The 15842-nt window shown below is 50.8% G+C and overlaps 2 protein-coding genes across 15 annotated transcripts in view; one reads left to right on the top strand and one right to left on the bottom strand.

Annotated features, from left to right (window-relative positions):
* The window catches only part of TMEM94 (transmembrane protein 94), a 49282-nt gene extending 36577 nt beyond the window's left edge, over nucleotides 1–12705 (top strand). For 5 of the 7 annotated variants that reach the window (XM_030287258.4, XM_041719880.2, XM_030287256.4 and 2 more), the window contains 14 exons: nucleotides 657–838; nucleotides 1039–1177; nucleotides 1798–1913; nucleotides 2758–2857; nucleotides 4258–4366; nucleotides 4899–5088; nucleotides 5613–5690; nucleotides 6081–6166; nucleotides 6629–6710; nucleotides 7005–7159; nucleotides 7431–7525; nucleotides 8617–8710; nucleotides 8952–9122; nucleotides 9957–12705. In XM_030287258.4, the coding sequence (XP_030143118.4) occupies nucleotides 657–838; nucleotides 1039–1177; nucleotides 1798–1913; nucleotides 2758–2857; nucleotides 4258–4366; nucleotides 4899–5088; nucleotides 5613–5690; nucleotides 6081–6166; nucleotides 6629–6710; nucleotides 7005–7159; nucleotides 7431–7525; nucleotides 8617–8710; nucleotides 8952–9122; nucleotides 9957–10029 (1670 nt within the window). In that variant the 3' untranslated portion in view covers nucleotides 10030–12705. The remainder of the gene's footprint in view (nucleotides 1–656; nucleotides 839–1038; nucleotides 1178–1797; nucleotides 1914–2757; nucleotides 2858–4257; nucleotides 4367–4898; nucleotides 5089–5612; nucleotides 5691–6080; nucleotides 6167–6628; nucleotides 6711–7004; nucleotides 7160–7430; nucleotides 7526–8616; nucleotides 8711–8951; nucleotides 9123–9956) is intronic. The other 2 variants (XM_072937064.1, XM_072937065.1) reach the window with 1 other exon arrangement.
* A 552-nt stretch (nucleotides 12706–13257) lies between these two features.
* Nucleotides 13258–15842, bottom strand: part of CASKIN2 (CASK interacting protein 2) — a 53369-nt gene continuing 50784 nt past the window's right edge. For all 8 annotated transcript variants that reach the window (XM_072937062.1, XM_072937061.1, XM_030287249.4 and 5 more), the window contains one exon: nucleotides 13258–15715. In XM_072937062.1, coding sequence (XP_072793163.1) covers nucleotides 15619–15715 — 97 coding nt within the window. In that variant the 3' untranslated portion in view covers nucleotides 13258–15618. The remainder of the gene's footprint in view (nucleotides 15716–15842) is intronic.

The following is a 15842-nucleotide window of genomic DNA, read 5'->3' as shown; positions in this document are numbered from 1 at the left end:
TTCTGTAAGATGTGACTAGTGGGGTTTCCAACAGCTAGGAACAGTTGTGACTGTTTTAAAAACACTTTTGAGTCCCACCTGTGGCAAACCTTCAACTGTATGAAGTGGTTTATTATTTTGCACTTCATGCTGCATCCAGCTCCCACTCATCACAGACTGATGTGGCGATGGTGAAGGAACCCTGTCAAAGAGCCTTCAGAGGCTTTTTGGAAGTGTTTGCAGGGAACATGATTCAGTTCCTTTGCATCAGCCCCTCATGTTCTGATGCCACTGTGCCTCAGCTAGACTTACCATGGTGTTTAGGCACAGTAGGATGTGTTTTAAATGCACACATCCTTGACCTTTCTACCGAAATTCCTTGTGACTGATCCCTGCCTTCTGTTTTATCTTTTTCCTTTTCACGCTTGCTGTTTCCCACTTGTGTTCTTGGTCTCCTTTGTGGGGATGTCCTGAAACCACTTCTGTGACTGGATATGCTGGGACAAATGGATGTCTCTTCATCTTTCCTCCTGTGTTTGCGTTCCTGCACATTTCTGTGTCTGGATACCGTGTCCTTGGGTGTCACCTTGGTGGCCTCCCCACCACATGTCCTTTGTCTGATGCACACGTGGCCCATCATATCTCAATGGGATTGCGTGTTGTTTGCATGCCTGAAGAAGGGATTGGGGAAGTGATGGAGAAGGAAGACTGTATCCAGGCTCTGAGTGGACAGATCTTCATGGGAATGGTCTCATCTCAGTATCAGGCCCGCCTTGACATTGTCCGCCTCATTGATGGATTGGTCAATGCCTGCATTCGTTTTGTCTACTTCTCCCTGGAAGATGAGCTCAAAAGCAAGGTAAGCTGTCTTTGCTGAACCCCCTGACCTTGCATGGCCCCTGGTTGTCTGACTGGAGAGTTTAGCTTCAGTGCAATCTAAGGTTAATCTGATTCAGCCCACTAATGAGTCCAGAAGGTACCTGTGCTCCAGTATGGCATCAGTCTGCAGTGCTCTGGCCTGGGCAGCTACTCTAAAATCCTTTGTCTGCTCACCCACAGGTGTTTGCTGAGAAAATGGGTCTGGAGACTGGCTGGAATTGCCACATATCCTTAACACCCAATGGTGATGTGCCTGGCTCAGAGATCCCCCCATCCAGCCCCAGCCATGCTGGCTCCCTGCACGATGACCTCCATCAGGGTGAGAACTGTGCCTTGGCCACTCTGGATGCCATGTGTTTCCTGGGTGGTTCTTTTAAACCCATTCATAGGTTCCTGTGTCCAAACCAGACACTTGATCTGTCAGAGCTTTGAGCACAAAATTCAGGATGGGCCTGGGGTGCGTGTATGTAAGTGACATCACATTACATTTATAGCCTTTCTAGCTAGCCAGTACCAAGTTTTTGGAAACAGACATCCTTCTGTGCACCAGCTGCCATGAATTTATGTGCTCATGAGTGCTTCTGGTTCTTGTTGGGGCCCTGGTCAAGCCACTGAAGATCCCTTGCCTGTGCATTACTCTTTATTTTCTTCAGCTGGGATTTCTTTATTCTCTTTCCCTAGAAGGACAGCAGAACAGATAAAGTATCATGTCTCAAAAGAGCAGAGACTAGGCTCACATATCTACCTCTGAACAGATTAGTCATCTAAAAATACTGCATTTTATATGACTGAGTGGGAGATCTGAGTGTTGCTAACCCAGAAAATCAGGCTTCACGTTTCCTGGCTTCTGCAGTGCCACGTGCATGTCCCACGTGGGTGGCACAGGGGTGGCAGAGGCAGGTTTGTGATTGTTGTTTATGCTACTTCTCTCTGCTCCAGTTTCCCGAGATGATGTGGAGGGGCTTCTGCTGATGGAAGAGGAGGGGCACTCGGATCTCATCAGCTTCCAGCCAACAGACAGTGATATCCCCAGCTTCCTGGAGGACTGTAACAGGGTGAGGGCCTCTCTCCCTGTACGCCTCCTACTGTTGTCATGGGCAGGACTGTCACCTCAGAGGAAATTCCTCTTTGATGGAGATTGGTTTCCATTGGGACCCCTGATTTTTCTCACCCTCTTCGAGCTTGGTGTCTAGAGCCTGGGAAATTTGGGATTCTCTCAGTTACTTTTGCTGAACAGCTCTTTGCTTTGGAGTTTAGGAGTGGAGGTTAGCAAACATGGGGTAACCTTGAGAGCTGCATCTCAGTTCCTCTGGGTCTCATGGGCTGGACAGGGAGTGGGAGCATCCCCACTTTCCATGCAGACAGAAGAAACACTCTCTCCTCCAGCTATGAGCCACAGCCTGGTGCTGCCCAGTGGTCACGGTGCGAGACAAGCCCTTCCCGCTTCAGAAAGACCTCACACACATTCAGCAGAGATTACATGAATATCAGAGATACAGATAAAAAAAAATCTTTTAGGTCTGGTTTTAGAAGGCAAGAACCCTTCTTGCCTTGCTGCAGGTTGATGTGGCTGCAATTGAAATAGATCCAGTTGCTAGAAGACAGCAGATGTGTGATTAGATTCTCCACACAGGCAAAAAGTCCTTAGAAATACTTGAGCATAGGTTTGTCACACTGACCTTACAAACCCTGAGGACAAGTACAGGCAGCTTGGCAGGTCAGTGTACAACTTTATCAGAAAACTTTTGGCAGTGGCTTGGGAAAGCCAGTTCTGTCTGCTGGAACATGAATTTGTATCTGATCTTTGAGTCGCATAGTTCTAGGAATCATCATTCTCATTTCAGCACTTCCCTCTGAAATGCCTCTCTCACACTCCCTGCTTAATCTGTCCTTTTTCAGGCCAAACTCCCCCGGGGGATCCACCAGGTGAGACCTCACCTCCAGAACATTGACAACGTGCCTTTGCTGGTGCCCCTGTTCACAGACTGCACCCCAGAGAGTAAGTGGCCTTTCCTACTCCTGTCCGTGAATTCCTTCCCAGCTCCTTGGTCTGGCTCATCCAAGTGTGGACATGGGTGAAGGGAAGGGGATACCTTCCAGTAATGTAGAAGGACATATTCATATTAATTACCCTCTGTTGCTGCCTGTGGGGAGCCAGGTGTTAACTGAATTTTAGTGCAGCTGTTGTCCAGCTGCTGAATTGGGCTGAGAACCACTCCTTTCAATTTGCATTCATAAGAGTCACAAAAGCAAACATCCAAAATGTTACTGCCTTTCATTAAATAAGTATTATCAGTGTACCAGGAGACTTTGGTCTCTGCTCACAACTCTTCTATAACTCGGCAATCACTTCCCAGAAGAATTTTTCCTTGGCAGCTGCTGTTAGCACCTTCTGCTGCTTTGCAGTTTTTGATTGCAGGAAACAGAAAGGACAACATTTCTCTCTCTCTGAGGTATTACTTAAAGAAAGGGGCTGAGTGCTCAACTGGCAAATAACTGCCAAATCTCCAGTAAGTGTGGAGCATCATTATGATTCGCCATTTAAGTACCTCTGGTCACAGTTTCCAGCATTTCAATCACAGTCCAGTCTGCCTTCATGCTTAAGTGCCCAAATTTCCTCTCTCTGACAGAAGGGACAGCTCCCCACTTGATCCAACCCCTCACTGTGTCTTTGTGCACCGGGCATTTAGTGAAGGTGTTTACAAGAGATTCTGCAGAGAGGAGGCTTGGGGGTTTTTTTGCCTGGGGCATTCTGGAAAATCCATGTATACACAGAGCACTGTGCATGGAGCTACAGAACTAAAATCAGATCAGACAGCAACTTTGACTTAGAGGCCCCAGGGATGTCAGTAAACATATTGGTAGGTAGAGGTGGTGGTGGGTGGGAGTGCAGGAACTGGGCTCTGAGTATGGCTAAATGTGGCACTGCTTTTGCAGTGGTTTGTTACATTCCCTCCCTTCCTTTAGACTTGCAACAACACTAGTGATGTGCTGCTGAGTTTGAAAAACTGTATTTATTTTCAGTTTGAATTATTTAGATTTATTTCATTTCTGCTGTTTTCTAACAAGGGCATTTGATGCTGAAGCTGTTTTATGCACCCAGACTATACCTACAGCTCTGGTCTGAAAGAGGTGTGCTGGAGATGCAAATCTCTGGGTCATAGTTCTATGAACCACAGATAATTCCTGCAGTGGCAGGTACCTAGAGCACCTGGTCTGCAGTTAATTAACTATCTAATTATGTGCTTTGACTGTGGATCTCAGTGTACACAGTGGTGAGTATCAGATGGGGCAGTTTTAAAGGATCTGTTTGTTATCCAGATTGGAAAGAGTGTGAAACACTGCATTTTTGTGTGCATAATGACATAACACACTATTTCTCCTTCTGTTCCTTTGCAGCCATGTGTGAGATGATCAAGATCATGCAAGAGTATGGGGAGGTGACCTGCTGTCTGGGAAGCTCTGCCAACCTTCGGAACAGCTGCCTCTTCCTGCAGAGTGATATCAGGTGGGGCAGGGTCTATTCCTCCTCCAGCTGCCTTTGCCTTCATCTTAGCAAGTACCCAGCCATGGGTGACACCACACGTGTGGGTTCTGCAGGAAGGTGCTCACAATTGCTCCGTCCATTTTTAGCTGCATTTGTCTACAAGAGGGAGATCTGGGGGGATTGGATGGGGATGTCTGTTTAAGGCCCTTGGCACAGAGGTATTTCCATGGCTGAAAGGAAGATAGCTCTCTTACATGCTGGACTGCATCTGCCATTACAGATGCTTCCCATTGGGTGAAAGATGGAAGTACCCCATGGATCAGCCAATTTGTTGACCTTGTGCCACAAACCCAAATATGTTCATCATTTCTCTGTGAATAACTGAAACTCTAGGGAAATTGATCCTAATTTCATGTTATAGCTCAGGGCAATAAGAGAGCAAGTTATACAGAGCATGGTATAGCACAGAGTGACCTTCCAAGCTGGACTGCAGTGAGACAGCTTCCTTTCTGGGATGAGGCCTTTCACCAGCACCCCTGTGTTGTCCTTGCAGTATAGCCCTGGACCCTCTCTACCCATCCCGCTGCTCCTGGGAGACCTTTGGTTATGCCACCAGCACCACCCTGAGCAATGGCTCTGAGGAGCTCACCCCGCTGCAGCTCTCAGGGCAGCTCAACAGCCTGCCCTGCTCCATGTCCTTCCGCCAAGAAGAGAGCACCAGCATCATCAGGCTCATAGAGCAGGTGAGCCAAGCAATCCCCTCTCCCCTCTGCAAGGAGCAGAGCCAGGAGCTCACACCAGCATTCTGCTTGAGGTGCCCACAATGCTGCCAGCAGGAGCTTTGCTTGTGTCTCCTGGCTTTTGTCCAGGAAACAAAAGAGGGAAAATCTTCCTGCTTGGCCCTCCTGGTCCAAGGTGTAGGGAATGGATTGGAAATGGTGCCTTGTCGCAACAGAACATGAATATTGTTCATCTGGATGAAGTATAATCTTGAGAGATGCTAGCCAGGCAACAATGCAGTGTTAAGGAGGAGAGTAACCCCAGAAAAGCCAGGAATTTAAACAAACTTACCCCTTGGCTAAATCCTGCCTTTCCTTCAGAACCTCTCCATGTAGACAAGAGACCTTCCCTTTTTGCTTTCAATGTGTCCAGATCCTCTCCCCTCCCACTTCCCCTGCAGGCCGCATGTTCTGCCCCTGCCTGCCGGTAGCTGCTCTTGGCTGCAGCTGCTCCCAGCAGGGCTCTCAGGGCTTGTGCTTCCTTCCAGGCCAGGCATGCAACCTACGGGATCCGCAAGTGTTTCCTCTTCCTGCTGCAGTGCCAGCTGACCTTGGTTGTCATTCAGGTGAGTCCTGGCCTGGCTGGGGACAGCGTTTAGCTCAGAAGACAGGAGGGCTCACATGGATATGGGTGCCTGCAGCGGGGCAGCCTCGAGGGAGAAACATGGCCTTCAGTCAGGTTTACACAGTGTGTTTAGGGAAGTTATAGATGGAGACTTGGTGATCTCAGCCTGTGCTGCCCCCTCTCCCTGATCCTCACACATTTACCTTCAAATCCTCTTTCCCTGGAGAATAGCATCCCCTGCAGTTCCTGCCACAGGAACATGTGGAGGGGCTGTGCAGTGGCAGCCCAGTTACTAGTTCATCCCAGGGTTTCAGGGAAGACAGCAGCGATTTGGGTAACAAGTCTGTCCTAGCACTGCTCATGCTCTTCACTCTGGGTTGTTTCTGTCCAGTTCCTCTCCTGCCTGGTGCAGCTGCCCCCCATCCTCAGTACCACAGACATTGTGTGGCTCTCCTGTTTCTGCTACCCACTGCTCAGGTGAGTCTGTCAGGGTGGAATCTCCTCCCACTCCCCACAGGATGCACAGAGCACTCCCTCAGCCTCACTCTCTCCATACTGAAAGAAAGCTGACTTCACCCACATCATGCTAAGAAGGCTGCAAGGATTATTCCAAGCACCTGCTCTGATGAGGTGCTTGGAAACAGTGACAGGAGCATTTGTGTGCTGCTGTGTTAACCCCTGCCTTGTGTGATGGAAAGTCTGGGGTGTCAGGTAGAGGCCAAGATACCACAGGTTTTTTTTTTCTCCCTTATACATTTGGAAGTCACTTCTCTCTCTGTCTGCACCTGCCATGAATAACACCTTTTACTACATATGTAAAGATAAGTGCCAATGCTTCAAGCAGTCTGAGCAGGTTATTTGGGTTCAAATGTTAGATAAAAGTACAATAACTCTGGTGCCTGAACACATTACTGAGACACTTAACTTACCTTCCTCCAGTATCTCGCTCCTGGGCAAGCCCCCGCACAGCTCCATCATGACCATGGCAACAGGAAAAAATTTGACTTCCATTCCCAAGAAGGTAGGTGGCCCCTCAGATTTAAGTTGTCCACACATTTTTCTCTTCAGTTTTGCCCCAGTGTTGATGCATAGCTGAGGCCCTGTGCCTTCCTAGCTCGCTCAGTAAATTGGTCCATGGCATGAGCCAGGGAGGGAATCCCCTGTTCCAGGATGCCCAGAGGGCAGATCCTCAGTGCAGCATCTCATCTGTACTACAGATTGTCTTTTGCAGCCACTGATTCTCTGATGGTCCATGGGGAGGAAGTTGTACCAATGACATACCCATGTCATCCTCCTTCCTCTCCCTTATTCACAGACTCAGCACTACTTCCTGCTCTGCTTCCTGCTGAAATTCAGCCTGACCATCTGCTCCTGCCTCATCTGCTTTGGGTTCACCCTGCATGAGTCCTGCAAAGGGGTGAACACGACCAGCCTCAACCTCACAGTCTGCTCCTCCATCATGCTGCACAGGTGAGGAGCTGGGCCTAGTACATACATCCCTACTGCTCCTGCCCTTTCCAAGGAGGACTGATTCCAGTCCTCTAACAAGCTTCAGCCTCTTCCATGACCCACCAGGGCTGTAGCCTTGACAGCTACATCATTGCCCACTGTCACCTCCTTGTACCAGGACAGCCTGAGCTCACACACAGATTCCTCAGCTGTTAAAGGAGGACATGGTCCTGGTGGGAACAGGTCAGTTAAGTGCCCACTGTTAACTTTCCTGTGTCCTCTCATTCACTAGCAATGCTTATGGTGCTCCTGACTGGTTTGGGACATTTTCCAATGCTCTCCTGGTAGCCCAGAAGCTCACAGCTGGCCTCATTGTTTTACACACAGGTAAGTCCCTGTTCCCAGAACCCCATTCCCTGCTCTGGGGGAAGGCTTGCATCCTCTGTCCCTTTCTTTGCCCCCAATGCCAGAGCACAAACTCCCTGATAGAAGCAGATGCTGCAGTGGCTTCACAGCACAGGCACAGATCCCCCTGTCTCACTAAACATTACCCTGGCAGATTAAAGACAACACCCTCAGAAATGATTCTACTTCCTGCCAGTCTGGTGCAGTGCTGGTTCTGTCCAGTCTCACTAGAAGAGCCAAATCCCTTTTGCCTTCTTGAAAGTTAGTAGCAGCATGTGATGTTCTCCAAAAATATTCCCTGCTTCAAAAGTGTTTATATCCCTGCTGCTATTCTGCGAAGTACCCCATTGCCTTCCCACAAAGGGGACTGATGCAGCTGTGTTTGAGAGCTGGATGCCTTTTTAAACCCTGGGGAGGGTGGTGCCAGCTCCTGGCTGTCCCTCCTCACCTGCACCCGTTGCCTGGCAGGGTAGGTCCCTGACAACGCTGAAGGGTCTGTGATGTCCTGTGGTGTTGGGCAGAGCACTGTGTATTGAAATGTGTCCAGAAATGCTTCCTGATTTGATCTCCATATTTGGAGAGAGTGGGTTGCTGTACTTTTGTGTCTCTCAAACTCCCAAGGCAAGGCCGGGGTGCTTTGCCTGGCAGCTGTTTGGAAGAGCCCAAATAAAAGCTGAGCAAGCGCTCGGTCCTGTACAGAGAGCGCTGGGTCTCCAACTAAATCTCTGTCTGGGCTGGAGCTTTCCTCTGTTGCAGCCCTGGAACAAGGGCACACCCACCCCTGCCCAGCTCCCCAGACCTGGGCCTTTGCCTGCTCTGTTTTAGCTCCCAGGCTGTGAACCAACCTCACAGTTGAATCAGTGAATAATTGTGTGCAGTACAACCACTGCACTGCCCCTGCCTGTGTTCCAGGGACTTGGAATTGCTGTGAGGAGCCTGGTCTGAAAGAGCCCTAAATGGTAGGCTGGTTCCAGGGACATGAACCCCATATCCCTTAGAAGTAACAGGTGTTGATGTACCCTGTAAAGTGCTGTATCTGTGTGTGATGCTAAATAATCCCCTTTTCTCTGCAGTGTTCATATCCATCACCCACGTCCATCGCACCAAGCCCCTGTGGAAGAAGAGCCCCCTCTCCAACCGCTGGTGGACGCTCACTGTGGCTGTTGTGTGAGTACCCACAGCCCCTGGGAAGGTGTTCCAAGATGCTGGAGCAAGGAGGGCCCCAGGCCCACTCCAGCACCAGTGTCCTGGTGCTGAGGAGAATCAAGTACATGGCACTTGATCTCCATTGCTGAACGGGTGAAGGGTCTCTGTTGTGAGTGTTTAATCTGGGCCTGAGCCCCAGTCTGCAGGTCCTGGGAAGCTTGTCAGGTGTGCTGAGATTTGCTGTGTCTGTTCTTAATCTTAGAGTGCTGGGGCAAGTGGCACAGACTGTGCTGGACCTGAAACTCTGGGAAAACCTCAACTCTTCTTTGACCTTTAACCACGTCTCCATCTCTCCAGTTGCATGGCTCCTGGGTTTTCTTTCCCTGGTCCTTGTGGTTATCATCAATGAGATTGTCAAGCTGCATGAAATCAGGTATGGGGGTTGTAGGGAGGATGGGGAGAAAGGGCTGAAGCCTCCCTCTAGGCTGGCCTTGAGCTGCAAAAAATAATGGTGCCCTGGGAACAGGGTGGGGAACAAAAAGGAAAAGCTGACTGCATTGTGTAAATCACCTGGCTGTTGTGTGCAGGCCCACGTTCCACCTCCCAGGGAGGAAGCGCAGGGGAGGAAGGAGGGTCAGAGAAGGGCAGTGGCAGTGATTGGGAGCAGGAAGGGAGAACAAAATTTCCTTATCTCAAACCAAAGGGAGGGAGACAGCCAAGGTCTATGCAACACCAGCATGGAACTGGGGAGGGCTGTTCTCTCCATCTTGTCCCATGAGGACAGAGAGGCATTGAATCACAGCAGAGGAAATGGGCCTTCACACAGAGCCTGGACTGTGGAACTCGTTTTCACAGGAAGTGGCTGAAGCCAAGAATGAGTAGCAGGCAAAGTGACTGGCTGTTCTTCCCAGCACAGGGAGCAGCCAGAGCTGGGAGTCAACACTAATGAACATTGATTCAGGAAATGGGCTGGGGAGGAAGAGCGGGGATTACAGGGAACACTGATGGGGATAGAGACACCATCTCAGTTCCTGCGAAGGGTTTCTGGACCTTTCCGTGCTGTGTCTGGTGTCCCTGGAGATGGGATTTAGCTGGATGGGGTAGGACTGAGACCATGGGTTGCTCTCTGGATTTGATTCCCCTCACAGGCTACCACAGGGCCCAGGCCAGGGGCTTCCCTGCTTCTTGGGGCTAGCAGCTCAGGAATGGCAGTGGAACAGTCTTACCTTTCACCCCTCTGCATACTCTCTTTTTTCTTCTTCTCCAGGGTCCGGGTCCGTTACCAAAAGAGGCAGAAGTTGCAGTTTGAAACCAAATTGGGGATGAATTCTCCATTTTAAAAGCACCCAGCTCAAGTTCTCTGGAGCCAGGGCCAAACAGCCACTGGGAGGGCGGCTGCACCAAAGGCTCAGGGAATTTTCCATCACACATGCAAACCAGACAGCCTCCTGGCAAAACTACATCTGCACCTTCCCGGGGCCCCAGGCAGGGATTCCCCCACAGGTATGCAGCCCCTTCCCAGCCTACCAAGTACCCTCACAGGAACCTGCCAGCTCTGATGCCTGTTCAGGCTGCTCTTCCTTTATTTATTTATTACTGGAGGTATTTGTTAGTATCATGGTGATGCTAAAATGAAGCAGCTCCTTTCCTCTTTGTGAACAGATGGGTTTCCTGGGTCTGGCAGGAGAAGCTGGGACCAGTAGGGCTGCTGAAGCAGGAGATCTCTATTGAAACCCGTTTTGGTTTTCCTCTTCAGCCTGCTCTCCATGTGTGCATGCCCTCCCCGCCTCCCTGCCCTGTGTCTGGGCAAAGGAGCCATCCCTCTTGCAGTCCCCAGAGTGCTGGGAGCTCACATTCCCAAGGGAACAATGGGAAAGGGTCTGTGAACAGCCAGGCTGGGCCAGCCCTGCCCTCTAGTGTCGTTGTCACAGCCATGTGCTGGCTGTGTCAGAAGATGGATGAGACAGGGCTTTAGGAAGAGCTGCCTGTGATCCTCTGCTCCGGTGCAGAGGGAGGGCAGCTCTGCCTGCCTGCAGGGAGCCAGCATGGCTCAGCTTCCTGCAGCCCTGTTCAACCAGCTTTTATGTTCTTTACCAACCCGCAGAGAGGTGTTATAGCTGTTCTCCTGTTTGTGATCTGAACTGCTGTTCTGCTTCAGTAATGTGCCTACTTGAGAAAACCACAGCTCAAGATAAAGCCTGAGCCCTGACTATCCTGCCTTGGAGGGAGGGGATGTCTTTCCAGGCAGGAAATCTACAACTTGCAGTTGTGCCTAATACAAAGCTGGTGAATGGCTTATTTCCCAGTCCAGGATTGAGCTGCATCCAGTTCTTGCTCTCTAAGGCACAGGGAACCCCACCCAATCATGTCTGTCTGTGATAGTGCTGGGAAGTCTCTCCCCTCTGTGCTAATGGCTTCACACAGAAGCACAGAATGGTTTGGGTTGGAAGGGGCCTTAAAGCTTATCTTGTTCCACCCCCTGCCATGGGCAGGGACACCTTCCTCTATCCCAGGGTGCTCCAAGCCCTGTCCAACCTGACCTTTAACAATTACAGGGACGAGGCAGCCACAACCTCCCTGGGCAACATCTACTCAGTGTTTTTCTGGAGGTCTCTTTGTTTGCCTGGGGGGACCCTCCCCTGAGGGCTGTGGCAAACCATGATCTGCCCCAGTGCAGCACACAAGCTCCTGAGCTCTGACCAGACCCCATCTGTACTGAGAGCACTGGTCCTGTTGTGGGCTGGCAGCCAAGGGCCACACAGGAGCACACAAGCTTGGCTACCAGAATAGTTGGAGGTCATGGAGATGTTGATTCTAGTTCTAAACACTGACTAAAGCTGGTAAATCCTGGCTCTGTTTTTGGTCCCAACATTAACACTACAATATTTGGCTGTTACTTCCTCTTTGGTACCTGAGATTAACAAGTGGCAGCTGATCCCTCCTGGGCAGGCAGGGAGCTGGCTGGAAGCCCCAGGCTCTGCCCTGCTGCTCCACCTTGTCTTCCTCACTTTTCAGCATAACCAGAGAGCATGGACACGGCTGAGTGTCTCTAAGCAATACCCTCACCCTGCTGTGGGGCTGGTAGAGGAGCAGAGCTGGGTACAGCCAGCCCCTGAGCTCTGGGGACACACTGAGCATGCTGGAGGGGGGCAGCTGGGGGTGTTCCAAGCCCTGGCCCGAGTTCCTCCAGCTGGGGGCAGATGTGGAGATCCCATGCTGGCAGGATTGCATGGGATGGGGAGCCAGCAGCTCCCTGGTGGAGCACAGGGCTCCTCCCCAGCACCACAAGTGTCTGCCCACCTTTGCCAGCCAGGCTGGACTGACTGACTCCCCTGGCACCTGCAGGGCTCAGGGAGAACAAGCTGCACCTTCCTCAGCCTCAATTCACTAAATGCCAGCTCCAGATCTGTGACACCTGGCCCTTGAGAAGCCACCTTCCTTCCTGATGCTGGGTTGGATCACAAGTGGGATATGATCTCTGTGGCCAAGCTGAGCTGGAGTCAGAGGCAGCACAGAGCTGCTCACTGCTGTCCCAGCTTTCCCTCCACCCACACCTCAGCTCTTGTCCTGTGCCATGAACTGTTGTAGGTGTTAAAAAGCAGCAGATTCCAGGGCTTCCTGCTGGCCACACCTTCCTCTAGAGGAGGCACCTTCAGGGTTTCTTCCTCTGTGTGATCACACATGTTTATTTTCCTGCATCCTCCTTCCCCAGCTAGACTTGGAGGGAGCTAAAGTGTATGAATGGAGCCTTTAGGATGGTCTTGCCAGTGCCACCCTTCCCTCAGCTATTGAAGTGTCTAAGGGTCAGAGTGCATGGCTTCAGGAGGAAATTTCCTACATCAAGATGTTTTTAAATGCTGTATATTTTATATTAAATTTTTTGGGATGTATGTAAAAATATTTCATTTGTATTAAAACTTGTAAATTGTATAAAAAAGCAAAAAAAAGAGATACAAACCTAGACCCACAAGCATCCAGTATATGAATGGCAATAAATGATTGTCTTGGATAACACACCCAAGAGTTGGGAACGAGTTTGCACCCAGCAAAGGAAGGAGGTAAAAATGTCTGTGGCTGCTGGGGTCACAGGGTGTGATTTTCCTGTTGTATGAACACAGCCTGAGTGCTTGATGCTCCTGGGATCCAGTTCTGGCCTTTTTCCCAGTTTCTGCTCAGCTTTGGGTAAATCTGTCCATCTCTGAAAGCCTCTTCCTACAAACTAAGTTTGCTTACCTGGTGGTTTCCTGGGTCCCAGGCACTGCTTCAGTCGAGGCTGGAGGCACGGTTTGAATCCCTCTGGATGGGTGAAAGGTTGGGGTCAGCTGGAAGAGGCCCTGGGAGCACTGGAGACAAGTAGTGGTGGGATAAGGAGGCCTGGGCTGCTTGTCCTGAGCAAAGCAGGCACTGGGATAACAGTGGCCACACTTTTAGCAGGCAGGAGGAGTGGGGCAGAGCTGGGCACTGGGATAGTGGGACACCAGTGTTGGATAAAGCTGATCCTCAATGGACTTCAAGCAGTAGGAGACAAGTTTGTCTTATTTTACACAAAGGACACAACTAGGCAAAACTATGAAAAGGGTAAAATATGCCCCACTGTTTAATAGGATTTAGTCTTAATGGATGTTAGTGGAAAACAAAACACATGATTAACACAAACAGAGCAGATGGTTTAAAATCTGTTGTCAGTCTGGTGATTGCACGGGCTATTTTTTCCCCTCACTGTCTCGCTGCACAGAGCAGGTGCAGCTGGGGTCAGTTAGTCCCAGTTGCAGTGTACATAACTTACACACCATACAGTAGCTTCAAAATAGAGATCTAGAGCTCAAAAAATAGGCATTCTTCTGCAAAATCAAATGTTTAGTTCCCTTATTGACAATGAGAGCAGCGTTGTGCTGCCCTCAGGTGGCTCAGACAGCGGCAGCTCCACCCCAGTGTCCTCTTATCCCTGACCCAAGACTTGCAGTTCTGGTTAGTAAATATATAGAATAAATCACATTTAAAATATATACATTGGCCTTTAAAAAAAAAAACATTTACAGTTTATCAACATTGAAAAAAAACCCCAAAACCTGGGCTTATCCCAGGTTGACTCGTGAGAGTAAAAATCAGTTTTAAAGGGTTCTGTGAACGTCTTTATAAAGTGTCACTGGTTGTAGCTATTTGAAGTCATCATGTCCATGATGTGGCACTCAGACACAGGCAGTGGACGTACTCAGTATGGGACAGAAATCAGAGCCAGGGAAGAAGTGTCTTAGCTGCCTCACACTGATCTCAAGTCCCAGACAACAATGGGATTTTAGGTTTTTTCAGGGCTTGTTGTCTTTGCTTTTCAGTGCAGAAACCAGGCTGGCACCTCTTGCCTGCCCAGCCCTCATGAGTAGAGGTAGAGACCCTCAGGAATGTTCAGGTGGGCTTTGCTCCCCTTCCCATCCAACAGCACAAGGGGCTGCAAACAGTCTAATCCAGCTGCAAACTCCCAACAGGATTGGGAAGCAACGGCCTTCTCAGCCACCTTCTCCCCCTCCAGTTTGGATTTGCATTGGTGATTTTTCTTTTTTGTTTTTTTAAGAAAAGGGGAAATAGATGGAATTTTCTTCCCCTTTGTTTGGAATTTTTGTAGCAAATGGCATTTCAGCACAATCTTCAGTTCCCTTCTGGTGCTCTGATGCTTTCATTTGCTTGGCATGCCGAGCGTGAGCCAAGTTCGGGGCTCTTGGACATATTTAGCCATGCACTACTGAGCAGATCCTGTGAGAGAAATCTGTCTGGGAGCGATGCAGAGAGCTCTCACTGCCGTTCCCCACTGCAGCCACGGGCTGTGGCCGGGCTGGATCGCCAGGGAGCTGCTCCTGAGCCGAATTCCCCGGAGCAGCCGGGGTCAGCTGCCCCGCTGGGCTGCGGGAAGGATCACGTCCCAAACACCGCTACTGTTGAACAATGCTCACGGCGGGGTTTGTGCCAGCAGCTCCCTGCAGGGAGGGGCACTGGGAAAAGGGACTGTTTTCTCCCCAAAAAAGGGATCAGGGACGAGAGAAAAGAATTTTAAAAGCATTAATCATGCTGCTGCTGCACTCTGGAAGGACCAGGGTGGGGGTTTGCGTAGGCACTGTGTTGGCAGAGGGCAAACTCCATTGAGCAGCATGATCCAGACGGACTGGCCCAAATTCCCAGGTTTTTGGCACTGCCATTACCATCCTCATCACTCTGGGAAGGGGCAGGAAGGCTCACATGTCCAGCACGGCCGTGGCGGAGCATCCGCTGCTCTGCAGGCTGTGCCAGCCCCATCTCGAGGGGTCTGTGGGTCCCACTGGAGGGATTTCCATCCACTTGGATTTCACGCTGCCCGATGCTGACGCGTTTGGAAAAGCGGCAAATAAAGCAGAAAGGTTCCTTCTCGCTCCACAAGCTGCCAAATTGCAACAAGCCCTGTCTTCTTTTAGCTGCTGTCAGGCCTGGCCGGGGCTGCGGCTGCACAGTGAATCGCCAGCTCCGCGGCGGCTGCCCGGGGAGGTCTCTCCTGTGACACTTTGTTGGCGGGGGATAAATAATAAGATGCAGGACTCGACAATGCAGTAGGGAAAGAGAAAGGTCCCTTGTGGAGGTTCCTCAGCTCTGTGCAAGGAAGCAAGGGCTTCTCCGTGGCCTCCAGGACTGCATGCTCAGCCCCTCTGGGCTCTCCTCCTGCTGCCAGTCTGGTGGGAATTGCCTGACCCCCTCGGAAACTGGCCCAAGGCCACGTTGTCACATGTGACACGGAGCCAAGGGTGGGCAAGGAGGGCAGCTTTGTTCCCAGCCACAGTGCAAAGTGTGGGGAGGGAGACAGCTGGAGAGACCTGCAGGCACCGCTTGGTGCTGGATCCACTCTTCGCCCATCACGAGGGGCACTGGTGGAGCAGCCAGGGGCAGGGAGGGGAAGGAGGGAGCAAGCCTCAGTCCAGCATTGCATCCAGCTGGTCAGCCAGGTCATCAAACATGTTGCTGATGTCTTCCAAGATGTTCTTGGCTGAGTGCACGGTCCCGGGGTGGCTGGGGAGGAAAGGGAGAGAGTCAAAGCACTGCTGAAAGGCTGCAGGTGCTGATGGGGAAGGTTTGGCCAGGCTGGACCCAACCCAGCAGCAGGAGCTCAGCACAGAGCTGGGCTTGAGCATGTGTG

This window comes from Taeniopygia guttata, chromosome 18 (assembly GCF_048771995.1).
Source record: "Taeniopygia guttata chromosome 18, bTaeGut7.mat, whole genome shotgun sequence".
In the NCBI taxonomy this organism is placed as follows: Eukaryota; Metazoa; Chordata; class Aves; order Passeriformes; family Estrildidae; genus Taeniopygia; species Taeniopygia guttata.
This window is presented reverse-complemented; position numbering and strand designations above follow the sequence as displayed.